This window comes from Glandiceps talaboti, chromosome 14, assembly GCF_964340395.1.
Source record: "Glandiceps talaboti chromosome 14, keGlaTala1.1, whole genome shotgun sequence".
Classification (NCBI taxonomy): Eukaryota; Metazoa; Hemichordata; class Enteropneusta; family Spengelidae; genus Glandiceps; species Glandiceps talaboti.
Genome location: NC_135562.1, coordinates 36,010 through 49,998, shown reverse-complemented (window position 1 = coordinate 49,998; position 13,989 = coordinate 36,010). Strand labels below are relative to the sequence as shown.

At 33.3% G+C, this 13,989-nt stretch overlaps 1 protein-coding gene across 6 annotated transcripts in view; it reads right to left on the bottom strand.

Annotated features, from left to right (window-relative positions):
* The window catches only part of LOC144445985 (C2 domain-containing protein 5-like), a 42,864-nt gene that overhangs the window by 26,290 nt on the left and 2,585 nt on the right, over positions 1-13,989 (bottom strand). For 5 of the 6 annotated variants that reach the window (XM_078135643.1, XM_078135646.1, XM_078135645.1 and 2 more), the window contains exons 4-9: positions 13,270-13,450; positions 11,514-11,599; positions 8,705-8,774; positions 7,760-7,820; positions 3,473-3,610; positions 1,647-1,670 (exon numbers count right to left, since the gene is read on the bottom strand). In XM_078135643.1, coding sequence (XP_077991769.1) covers positions 1,647-1,670; positions 3,473-3,610; positions 7,760-7,820; positions 8,705-8,774; positions 11,514-11,599; positions 13,270-13,450 — 560 coding nt within the window. The remainder of the gene's footprint in view (positions 1-1,646; positions 1,671-3,472; positions 3,611-7,759; positions 7,821-8,704; positions 8,775-11,513; positions 11,600-13,269; positions 13,451-13,989) is intronic. The other variant, XM_078135649.1, reaches the window with a different exon arrangement.

The window sequence follows — 13,989 nt, the reverse complement described above, 5'->3', positions numbered from 1 at the left end:
ACAATCTGACAACACAAACTTGAGTAACATTTTTCTGAATTCTTAAATAAAATTCTATCAAAGAACAAAACATGCATGTAGTATCCATATGCAGTCATTTATGATACTGATTTTCTCATGGAAAGGACATTGGACTCTTGAGAAATATTTCCATATTAGAATACTTTTAAGAAACTTAGCCAAGTAATTCAATGTTATTCCCAAAATTTTCAGCCAAGAAAAATGAGTGACCTAAGGGGCCTTTATCACTATGAGTCACCAGACGAGTAGTGACAACCCTTCGGTCACCAATATTTTCTGGCTGACAGAAGAAAACTGTTTTCTGACTAGATTTTCAAACACAGCAGAACCAGTGACGTAGACATGTGTTGTCATGACGTAGAATGACCAATGTATATATCCCATATTTTGTTCAACTTGGCTTGTGCATGGTATAATGTTGTAATATCCTACATGTATGCTCCAACTTTGTGTGTAAGCACATTAAGAAATAGAAAAATTAGATTTGTGGTAGCTAGTAACTGTAAATATAAACAAATGTTTGTAATATTATAGTTACTAGTCTAAGAACATTTGTTTGTGTGTGTGCATGTATATGTATGAATATATGTATGTATATATGTATGTATGTATGTATGTATGCATGTACGTACGTACGTACGTACGTACGTATGTACATACGTACGTGTGTATGTGTGTGTATGTATGTATGTATGTATGTATGTATGTATGTATGTATGCATGCACGCATACACACATACTAGCTCACACGTACATACGTACATGTGTGTACGTACATATATATGTACATGTATGTATTTAGCCATGCATGTCTGCCTGTCTGTCTGTTTGTTTGTTTATATGCACTGTGTTTGTTACTGTAATTATTTTAGTGTGTATATGTATATTATTGTAAGATTGTAACTGTGTTTGTGTTACTCTAATTATGTTTGTGTGTATATGTATTTTAATGTGCCTTTTATATTTTGGCGAAGCAAAAGGAAAATTTTCATAAAAAGGACAATAAAGTTATATTCTATTCTACTCTATTCTATATGTATTTTTTGTATGTAGGAGGTTGGTTTTAATAAGCTCAGTCTAATATGAATAACAGTTTTAAACTTTAAAAGTAACATTTGCGAATTTAACTAAAATCAGATTTTAGAAACAAGAATAAAACACAAATGCATCATGCACACTTAGTACTATTTCATTAGCAGTATACAAAATGAAGGTTTTAGCATTACAGTTGCACAAATTCATTGTAATATGCAACTACATGTATATACTTGAAGTCACAGATACTATTAATACTAAATAGCTAAAAAAAAAAATCAAAGTAAGATACAAAATTGCAAAAAAAAAGGTATTTATTAGCAGTATACCTTTCTACTGTGGCAAAAAGCACATAAAAAGGTGAAGATGAAATATGAATAGTGAATTCATATAAAGTGATAACCCTACAAATTATAACAGATTGGACTGATTGGCTTCCAAAAGCAATAGAATCTCTAACACACCAATTCTGATTGGCTACCAGAACAACTGAATCCCTGACAGACCAATTCTGATTGGCTACCAAAAACAACAGAATCTCTGACAGACCAATTCACAAATAAATTAGGGGTGGAAGTGAAGATACTCACTTTCTTCGGTTGAATTCCCACAATCTTTGAGTAGCAAGAAAATGGACAAAAACATCTAAAAGTATCAGTTACTGATGAGAATACTTGTCAAGTTGATTTATACTTAAAAGTGGTAGTATATGAACATCTATGTCTAAATAAGACCCCAATTTACTGGCTAAAGTCAGTGTACCAATCAGACACATGTACATGTACATGTACATGAAACTAACAACAACAAATCTGAGTTGACACACTGGTTTTGATAGAGATGGTGAAATATCTATTAACAGATTTAGTAAGTTACGACTTATGTTTTTCTCAAAGGTTATGGTACTAAAAGATGTTAAACCATTTTTATATCATGTATGTATATATCATTAGTTATTATTTAAGCAATAAACCACCCCTGGGGATGGCATACTCCAAGGTTTCGACCAGTTGACAACATATACGCAGGAGCATCAGCGAATGTGCATGTGGAGTCAATTGGTAAAAATCAAGGGGTATACCACCCCCAGGGGGAAGGTTTATTGCCATTCTATTATACCAGTATTGAAATTTGCAAAAACAAAACTTTAAAAAGCGGTAAAACAAACTATGCTTTGGAATAGAAATGAAGTGTAGGTATACATTGGCCCAAAAACCTGAATATCTGTTGATTGTGATTCCTTCCATTATGGGTATGATCTCACGATATGAAGTCAGGGACAACATTAAATTCATATTCAAATTATGAAAAGTTTAATACTGTGCAGCATATATATAAGTAGTTTTGCTTAGTTTGTACAGTGGCTAGTTCATTTGTGAATGGTCTGAAGTTAGATTTGTTTTGTGACGGATTTACATACATTATCTGCCTCACAATGTCGGCATTTTATGGGGCCAAGAACAATGCTGTAGGCTTAAGCTGAGCCACTCTAACTTAGTTTGTTTTGACTAAATATAGGACAGTTCTAGGGCTTTTAGACATCTTATTCATTTCCCCAAGTTAGGGAAAATATTATCATTCGGCATGGATGACTAATATAAGTGTTGTGCAGGCGATTGACAGTATGGATGTGGCAGCCATGATGGATGCAGACGACAGTGATCAAAAAATGAGTATACTATTCTCATTTAGGGCCACTTAGAGTTGCACTAACTGTGCATAACTATTTTAGATGTGTTAGTTTGATGTCTTGAACAATCAGATCTCTCGATTTGCACCATCAATATACTGGACAGGTATAATATAATCCCAAATATTTTCTTCCTTCGGCTAAGGAAATAAAAATTAACCTAGTCATGACAAATTTTGTGACTCATATAGTGACAAACCCTGGGTACTAGGTCATGAGTATTTTCCTGCTGAATAAAGAACAATATTGGGAATAACATAATTATATCTTCTCAGGGAGATTCCCCTTTAAGGATTCCAACCATATTTATGGTACAAGGTATAGAAATCTATGTAAGTTTTAACAGATTTCCCCCTCTAATGATTCCAACTACATTTATGGTACAAGGTATAGAAATCTTTGTAAGTTTTAACAGATTTCCCCTCTAAGGATTCCAACTACATTTATGGTACAAGGTATGAAAATCTATGCAAATTTTAACAGATTTCCCCTCTAAGGATTCTGACTACATTTATGGTACAAGGTATGGAAATCTACAATTTTTTTTCTAAACTTCACCACCCTGTATCAAGGTTCCCAAACCTTCACAAAACACTGTTACATGTAACACGTGGGCAAAATATATCTCGAACGATTAAAATAAAATGAAGTTGTTGGTACAAAAGAAACAAAACTGAGTATATTTTCAAAAAAGCTGTAACAAATACAAGGTAAATCAGGACTTACTCTCTAAGGGGATCTCTAGAGGGACTGGTGGATGATGGTGAAGCTACAATGAGACTTGTTCTAACAAGATAAACAGCTGTACCAATACCACGTACGACAATACCAGACTCTCCTTCCAAATCAAAGCACTGGTTGTATCTACAACCAATCAAGAAAATAGAAAAATTCCTTTTAAATTAGTTATGCTTCCATATATAAAGCCTCATGAATCAATGACAGGTTCTTGCAGTACTTTATGTATTTAGTAAAGATTCATGAATCAATGACAGGTTCTTGCAGTACTTTATGTATTTAGTAAAGCCTCATGAATCAATGACAGGTTCTTGCAGTACTTTATGTATTTAGTAAAGATTCATGAATCAATGACAGGTTCTTGCAGTACTTTATGTATTTAGTAAAGCCTCATGAATCAATGACAGGTTCTTGCAGTACTTTATGTATGTAGTAAAGATTCATGAATCAATGACAGGTTCTTGCAGTACTTTATGTATTTAGTAAAGACTCATGAATCAATGACAGGTTCTTGCAGTACTTTATGTATTTAGTAAAGACTCATGAATCAATGACAGGTTCTTGCAGTACTTTATGCATGTAGTAAAGCCTCATGAATCAATGACAGGTTCTTGCAGTACTTTATGTATGTAGTAAAGATTCATGAATCAATGACAGGTTCTTGCAGTACTTAATCTATGTAGTAAAGATTCATGAATCAATGACAGGTTCTTGCAGTACTTTATACATGTATGATGTAGTAAAGATTCATGAATCAATGACAGGTTCTTGCAGTACTTTATGCATGTAGTAAAGCCTCATGAATCAATGACAGGTTCTTGCAGTACTTTATGTATCAGGGTTCGTACACTTAAAGCAAAACAAAATTCCAGGACTTTCCAGGGTTTTTTCGTCAGTTTTCCAGGGGTATTCATATTGATTTTGGACATTTTCCAGGGGTGTTGACACTAAAGTATATTTTTTGAATGACATCTAATTGTCTGATGTGGACAAGAAAAATCAACAACAGTTTCCATATGTCACAAAACATTTTAAAGACAATCGACACTATGCAAGATATTGGTTTCAAAACCACGTTTACACGCTAAGATTAACGGAGAAACCTCTGTCCTACCCCCTAAGCAGCCGTTTCGTCAAGCTGGTGCATTGATCGTGTAAGATTGAGTCGCAGCATTCGTCAGTCTAATTCAGACATATCCAGAAAAATAAATCAAAAACTAAAGTTTGTCCTCGTTATTGTATGGTTTGATGTTACTAGATTTATAAGCCACCTAAAATAATTTTTTTCTTCAAAATTTTGAATAAAAACGTCATTTACGTAACGAAATGTCGAGCTATGAATAACTGAATACATTCATCGCTTGCGTCTCGATGTTTATGTACGGATGCCATGAGTTGCGGAACATCGCGATTTCAACTCAACTTGACCATTGACGAATGTTACTGTACCGACAACATAAAACAGTAGTTTATTCTTTTAGAACATGTAACACAAATACCCATTTATCGACGAAATAAAAGTCACAACTGTACTTCCACAACCCGGAAATTCAACTGCACTTCTCTAGGCCCTAGCCCTATCTTGTAGTATCAGTCGACTCGTGCGCCGAACTTGTAACAATTTCTAATCGAGGTTGATGATGCGTTGATACTCGCTACAGTGTTACGATAATCTTGTTAACAGACCTACTGTACATGTTACCCCGGCGCGGCCGGGACTGTTACAATATCATGTCCCTGAAATGACGACGGGGAGATGTATGGAGTAGCAATATATGCAAGATCAAAAGAAACACTGCGGCGCCCATTCAACTAATAGGCACGGTCTGTGGGGCGAAGTGTCTCGTGGAACGATCGCTTGACTGTCTGGGTTCAATCGGCGTGGCGAAAGACTTTGAAAATATTTTCGCAATTTCACATTTACGAGATTCAGAATCATATGAATGGGTGGCTCGAGCACAGACATGACGATCGTCAATTTTAATTGATCGATTATACATGATCATTTTCCAGGGTTTTCCAGGGGTAGGGCGCATTTTTCCAGGGTTTTCCAGGGCTTTCCAGGGAGGGTTTGAAATTCCAGGGTTTTCCAGGGTTTTCCAGGACCGTGCGAACCCTGTGTATGTAGTAAAGATTCATGAATCAATGACAGGTTCTTGCAGTACTTTATACATGTAGTAAAGATTCATGAATCAATGACAGGTTCTTGCAGTACTTTATGTATTTAGTAAAGATTCATGAATCAATGACAGGTTCTTGCAGTACTTTATGTATGTAGTCAAGCCTCATGAATCAATGACAGGTTCTTGCAGTACTTTATGTATTTAGTAAAGACTCGTGAATCAATGACAGGTTCTTGCAGTACTTTATGTATTTAGTAAAGACTCGTGAATCAATGACAGGTTCTTGCAGTACTCTATGTATTTAGTAAAGACTCGTGAATCAATGACAGGTTCTTGCAGTACTTTATGTATTTAGTATGAATCAATGACAAGTTTAGTAGTCTTACCTTCACTGTGATTTCAACTTAAAAATTGTATACTCATAGTTACTGTATCACTTACCCTATTACTGCATTACCTCCCATCTCAGATATACAAATTGTATCACTTACCCTATCACTGTGTTACCTCCCATCTTAGATATACAAATTGTATCACTTACCCTATTACTGCATTACCTCCCATCTCAGATGTACAAATTGTATCACTTACCAAATGACCTCCCATCTCAGATATACAAATTGTATCACTTACCCTATCACTGCGTTACCTCCCATCTCAGATGTACAGATTGTATCACTTACCCTATCACTGCATTACCTCCCATCTCAGATATACAAATTGTATCACTTACCCTATTACTGCATTACCTCCCATCTTAGATATACAAGTTGTATCACTTACCCTATCACTGTGTTACCTCCCATCTCAGATATACAAATTGTATCACTTACCCTATCACTGCGTTACCTCCCATCTCAGATATACAAATTGTATCACTTACCCTATTACTGCATTACCTCCCATCTCAGATATACAGATTGTATCACTTACCCTATCACTGTGTTACCTCCCATCTTAGATATACAAATTGTATCACTTACCCTATCACTGCATTACCTCCCATCTCAGATGTACAAATTGTATCACTTACCCTATCACTGTGTTACCTCCCATCTTAGATATACAAATTGTATCACTTACCCTATCACTGTGTTACCTCCCATCTCAGATATACAAATTGTATCACTTACCCTATTACTGCATTACCTCCCATCTCAGATATACAAATTGTATCACTTACCCTATCACTGCATTACCTCCCATCTCAGATATACAAATTGTATCACTTACCCTATCACTGCGTTACCTCCCATCTCAGATATACAAATTGTATCACTTACCCTATCACTGCAAATTGTATCACTTACCAAATGACCTCCCATCTCAGATATACAAATTGTATCACTTACCCTATCACTGCGTTACCTCCCATCTCAGATGTACAAATTGTATCACTTACCCTATCACTGCATTACCTCCCATCTCAGATATACAAATTGTATCACTTACCCTATTACTGCATTACCTCCCATCTTAGATATACAAGTTGTATCACTTACCCTATCACTGTGTTACCTCCCATCTCAGATATACAAATTGTATCACTTACCCTATCACTGCGTTACCTCCCATCTCAGATATACAAATTGTATCACTTACCCTATTACTGCATTACCTCCCATCTCAGATATACAGATTGTATCACTTACCCTATCACTGTGTTACCTCCCATCTTAGATATACAAATTGTATCACTTACCCTATCACTGCATTACCTCCCATCTCAGATGTACAAATTGTATCACTTACCCTATCACTGTGTTACCTCCCATCTTAGATATACAAATTGTATCACTTACCCTATCACTGTGTTACCTCCCATCTCAGATATACAAATTGTATCACTTACCCTATTACTGCATTACCTCCCATCTCAGATATACAAATTGTATCACTTACCCTATCACTGCATTACCTCCCATCTCAGATATACAAATTGTATCACTTACCCTATCACTGCGTTACCTCCCATCTCAGATATACAAATTGTATCACTTACCCTATCACTGCATTACCTCCCATCTCAGATATACAAATTGTATCACTTACCCTATCACTGTGTTACCTCCCATCTCAGATATACAAATTGTATCACTTACCCTATCACTGCGTTACCTCCCATCTTAGGTATACAAATTGTATCACTTACCCTATCACTGCGTTACCTCCCATCTCCAAAACTTTTAATCCTATTTTTCTTTGTAATTCACCTGTAAGCAATACAATAAAAACAAAAAAGCCGTATGTCATCATCAATACACCCACATTGATAAACACTTTTAACTTAAGGCTATTTCTGTAGGCTTTGCATACATACATCAAGATTACCAATATGTAAAAAAATTATTGTATATTGAATTACTTTATTTAAACTTTATAAATTGTTGATGCATCTGAGGTTCTTCTTACACAGTGGGTAGACAACTTGTGATTTGTTTTGTGATATGTCTGAAATATTACACCATAGGTAGACAACTTGTGATTTGCTTTGTGATATGTCTGATATAGGACTATAATATATAAAGTATAATGTGGCATGTCCTTGGCATTTTCATTCTTTCTGTAAATTCATTTATAAAAAGGAGTAGCTAATGGGGCAAAGAGATGTAAGCATCAATACAGGGTACATATAGAAAAAAAGATTGTACAAGTTTGGCCACTAGGAGTGCTGTTTGGAAGAAGGGTTTGTGTAGGAAGTGAAGACCATGATACTTAAATAGGCAATCTGGGAAGATTATCATTTCAAAGTGTTCCACATCAAAGGTAATTCTATTGGCAGCAACTGACTACATTGTATGGTCCTACATTTTTGTATTTGTGTGTGTGTGTGTGATATGTAGGATGAAGTAACTTTAAGGTACTCATACATGTACACTAAAGTCGTTTTAAATGCATTTTGTAGACTTCTTCATGTACTGCCATGTGATAAGCATCTACACTAGCACACTTATTGTCATTATTTTCCCAAATTAGGTGTAGCACACGATACTTCTTCCAAAAAATGTCTGTAAACTGAGTAATCAGAATATGGTATATTTCACTTTAAAATATAATTTCCAAATTCATTAGACTGTGTGTTAATGATAGATCATACCTGAGAGCTGTGAAAACAACCTTTGCCTTGCTTCATTGGATGACCTTGGTGTCCTTATCTTGTCAATCCACTATGTGATTTAAATAAGACAGAAAATGAAATATTTACTAATTCATCTTGTCAATCCACTATGTGATTTAAATAAGACAGAAAATGAAATATTTACTAATTGATCTTGTCAATCCACTATGTGATTTAAATAAGACAGAAAATGAAATATTTACTAATTCATCTTGTCAATCCACTATGTGATTTAGATAAGACAGAAAATGAAATATTTACTAATTGATCTTGTCAATCCACTATGTGATTTAAATAAGACAGAAAATGAAATATTTACTAATTCATCTTGTTAATCCACTATGTGATTTAAATAAGACAGAAAATGAAATATTTACTAATTGATCTTGTCAATCCACTATGTGATTTAAATAAGACAGAAAATGAAATATTTACTAATTCATCTTGTCAATCCACTATGTGATTTAGATAAGACAGAAAATGAAATATTTACTAATTCATCTTGTCAATCCACTATGTGATTTAAATAAGACAGAAAATGAAATATTTACTAATTGATCTTGTCAATCCACTATGTGATTTAAATATGACAGAAAATGAAATATTTACTAATTCATCTTGTCAATCCACTATGTGATTTAAATATCACAGAAAATGAAATATTTACTAATTGATCTTGTCAATCCACTATGTGATTTAAATAAGACAGAAAATGAAATATTTACTAATTGATCTTGTCAATCCACTATGTGATTTAAATAAGACAGAAAATGAAATATTTACTAATTCATCTTGTTAATCCACTATGTGATTTAAATAAGACAGAAAATGAAATATTTACTAATTGATCTTGTCAATCCACTATGTGATTTAAATATGACAGAAAATGAAATATTTACTAATTGATCTTGTCAATCCACTATGTGATTTAAATAAGACAGAAAATGAAATATTTACTAATTCATCTTGTTAATCCACTATGTGATTTAAATAAGACAGAAAATGAAATATTTACTAATTGATCTTGTCAATCCACTATGTGATTTAAATATGACAGAAAATGAAATATCTACTAATTGATCTTGTCAATCCACTATGTGATTTAAATAAGACAGAAAATGAAATATTTACTAATTGATCTTGTCAATCCACTATGTGATTTAAATAAGACAGAAAATGAAATATCTACTAATTGATCTTGTCAATCCACTATGTGATTTAAATATGACAGAAAATGAAATATCTACTAATTGATCTTGTCAATCCACTATGTGATTTAAATAAGACAGAAAATGAAATATCTACTAATTCATCTTGTCAATCCACTATGTGATTTAAATAAGACAGAAAATGAAATATCTACTAATTCATCTTGTCAATCCACTATGTGATTTAAATAAGACAGAAAATGAAATATCTACTAATTGATCTTGTCAATCCACTATGTGATTTAAATATGACAGAAAATGAAATATCTACTAATTGATCTTGTCAATCCACTATGTGATTTAAATAAGACAGAAAATGAAATATTTACTAATTCATCTTGTCAATCCACTATGTGATTTAAATAAGACAGAAAATGAAATATTTACTAATTGATCTTGTCAATCCACTATGTGATTTAAATATGACAGAAAATGAAATATTTACTAATTCATCTTGTTAATCCACTATGTGATTTAAATAAGACAGAAAATGAAATATTTACTAATTCATCTTGTCAATCCACTATGTCATTTAAATAAGACAGAAAATGAAATATTTACTAATTCATCTTGTCAATCCACTATGTGATTTAAATAAGACAGAAAATGAAATATCTACTAATTGATCTTGTCAATCCACTATGTGATTTAAATAAGACAGAAAATGAAATATTTACTAATTCATCTTGTCAATCCACTATGTGATTTAAATAAGACAGAAAATGAAATATTTACTAATTGATCTTGTCAATCCACTATGTGATTTAAATATGACAGAAAATGAAATATTTACTAATTGATCTTGTCAATCCACTATGTCATTTAAGTATGACAGAAAATAAATGTACTGATCTTGTCAATCCACTATGTGATTTAAATAAGACTGTAGAAAACAAATGTACTGATCTTGTTAACCCACTATGGTACATGTATGTGATTCAAACAAGCAGTCATCAGAGATGACTCAGCTCCAGCAATGGATGTTTACAGATAATTGCCACCAGTCATGATAATGTGATGTATTAGATTGTATGAAATTTAGCACCAATGGCATTGTAGCACAATTGTATAATTGATTGAATAATTGCATACATTTTTTGAATGTTTATTTATTTGTCTATTAATATCTGTTGTTATCTTTTAAATATAAGTGATCATTTGGCTGTTGCTATGGGTGTGGTCTTGTTGTTAGGCACATTTACACTAATCTCAATGTAACTGGTAAACCAATAAATGCACCTCCCACTTTCCAGTTAGGTGATACGGTAATTTCTGATGGGTTAAACTAATCTCAATGTAATTGGTAAACCTATAAATGTAGTCTAGCATGTCTGTTGATAGCTTAGTTTGTTGTGGTGGCATATATTTGTAAATGTACCAATTACAATAATATATACTGAAAATAAACCAATAAAATTGATAACTGTTGTGACTGTTAACATCAAACTCAACAACAAGAACAAGAACATCCTTCAAATTTTGAATGCTGTTGTCCCCCCTCCCCCTCCCCAACACCATGTTATACCTGGTTCTATGTGATTTGGCTCTGTTCAAACGATAGTGCATGTTTGACACCATACCTGATATTCAGGATCGTCATTAACAACAAGTTCTTCTACAAATCCATAGATAGCCACAGCAGTGTAGTTGAAAGGTACACAACTACCTACAGAAACACACAGATAAAAATTATTATAATAAATAAATACAGCTTAAAGGGAAGGGATACTTTATTAATTCCATATGTTTACTAAAAACACATTAAAACTCCCCTTTTAAATACTTAAATTACTTCTATGCGACTCAATGGTGATATGATTTATAAGAAATTAGTTGCAACAAAAATGTCTGTGATGTGCATGAAATGGCTGGATTTCGATGATTGACCATGAGAGTCAAGATCATAGGTAAAGGTCTAAAAAGAAAGTTTACACCTAATAAAATGGTGATAGATACTCGAATGGACTCTCAATTATTAAAGTTTTTGAGCTGTGCAATAAAGCATGATTGTTCACTACAAATATAGACACCATTCAGTAAAAAGTCATGAACAACAAAACGAAGATGTGTATACATGTATTTCTCTTGTTCTGCATTACCTTTAGACACCATTTAGAAAGAAATTTACCACACAAATATGCTAGACTGTCTGCATCATGCAGGAAATAGCTTGATTTTGATTATTGCCCATAAATGTCAAGGTCAAGGCCACTGTCTGACAAGAAAGCTTGTATGTGATTATACATGTATGGGGTTAGACACTTGAATGCCATTCAGAAAAAAGTTACATGAGTGATAAGTGTATACTTCTTTTCTTCTATATCATCTGTAAATATGATTTAATTTAGCAACAAATAAATACTACAAAGTGTCAGTGATGGGTAAGAAATGGCCCGACTTTGATAATTGTCCTTGAAGGGATTGCTATGGACGTGGTCTTACTGTTACTAAGTGTTAGGGATACTTGCATATATACATACATTCTCTGAACATTTACTCACATGCCTACCTGTACCTGATGATGATGTTATTTTAGCAAAATACAGTTGGGCATTTGGTTGTTGCTAAGGGCATGGCAATAGTTGCTAGGGAAAATTGTGTCAAAATGTTTTGAACATTGATGTGCAGAATAACACTAAGTTCTAGAAATATCTTACCAAATATCAGCCCTATCAACAGAGTACTTTTTGAGATATAAGCTTTACACCTAAATTCACATTTTTACACCTAATTTGCATATAGCTAATGATGAGATCATCATTTATTCATCTACACACAGCCAAATGTATCCCCATCAGCCCAATCTGTGCAATAGTGTTGGAATCATGTCATAAACAATTCTTAATCTAAACACACCTACGAATCCCCACCAAATTTCAAACCAATCTGCCCAGTAGTTTTAAGTTTTTTTTTGTTTTTTTTAAACCAAAAATGGCATTTTTTGACCCATCACACACCTGTGATGCAATCATGTTACTTTGAACAATTTTCCAACTAGACACCAAAGGTAATGTCCCCACCAAATACCAAGGCAATCGAGCTGGAGGTTTTTGACTTTAAGTCACACACACACACACACACACACACACACACACACACACACACATATATATATATGTTTTCTGATGGCTGTTTTCTGATGGCTGTAGCCCTACTGACCTACTTCTGAATCAGTTGTGATAAAAATCTATTGCATTAACTTAAAAGCCACATAGCAGATGGAATAAATCCATTCTGTCCCCAGTCCTGCAAAGATGTATAAATATGTCTGCCTGATGGAAGAAAATGAAGTACATGAAGTTTATGCTAAATCAATATTATAAAAATGGAACTTACTACAGAAAAATTTGACTCCACATGATGATTCTCTAAACCTGTTAGCATCAGTAAACAGTTCCACTCTGATTGCTACGTTGATTTCACCTCGTATTCCATGCATTGTATCATAGATAGGAAACCATCCAGAGATACCCACTACTCCATCTTTCCAAAGCAAAGGATTCAAATCTATGTATAGCTATAGCATAGAATAACACATTAATTACAACATACTTCAAAGCAACTGATTCAAATCTATGTATAGCTATAGCATAGAATAACACATTAATTACAACGTACTCCAAAGCAAAGAATTCAAATCTATGTATAGCTATAGCATAGAATAACATATTAATTACAAGTTACAACGTACTCCAAATCAACTGATTCAAATCTATGTATAGCTATAGCATAGAATAACACATTAATTACAACATACTCCAAAGCAAAGGATTCAAATCTACGTATAGCTATAGCATAGAATAACATATTAATTACAACGTACTCCAAAGCAACTGATTCAAATCTATGTATAGCTACATGTGTATAGCATAGAATAACACATTAATTACAACATACTCCAAAGCAAAGGATTCAAATCTACGTATAGCTATAGCATAGAATAACATATTAATTACAAGTAACAACGTACTCCAAAGCAACTGATTCAAATCTATGTATAGCTATAGCATAGAATAACACATTAATTACAACATACTCCAAAGCAAAGGATTCAAA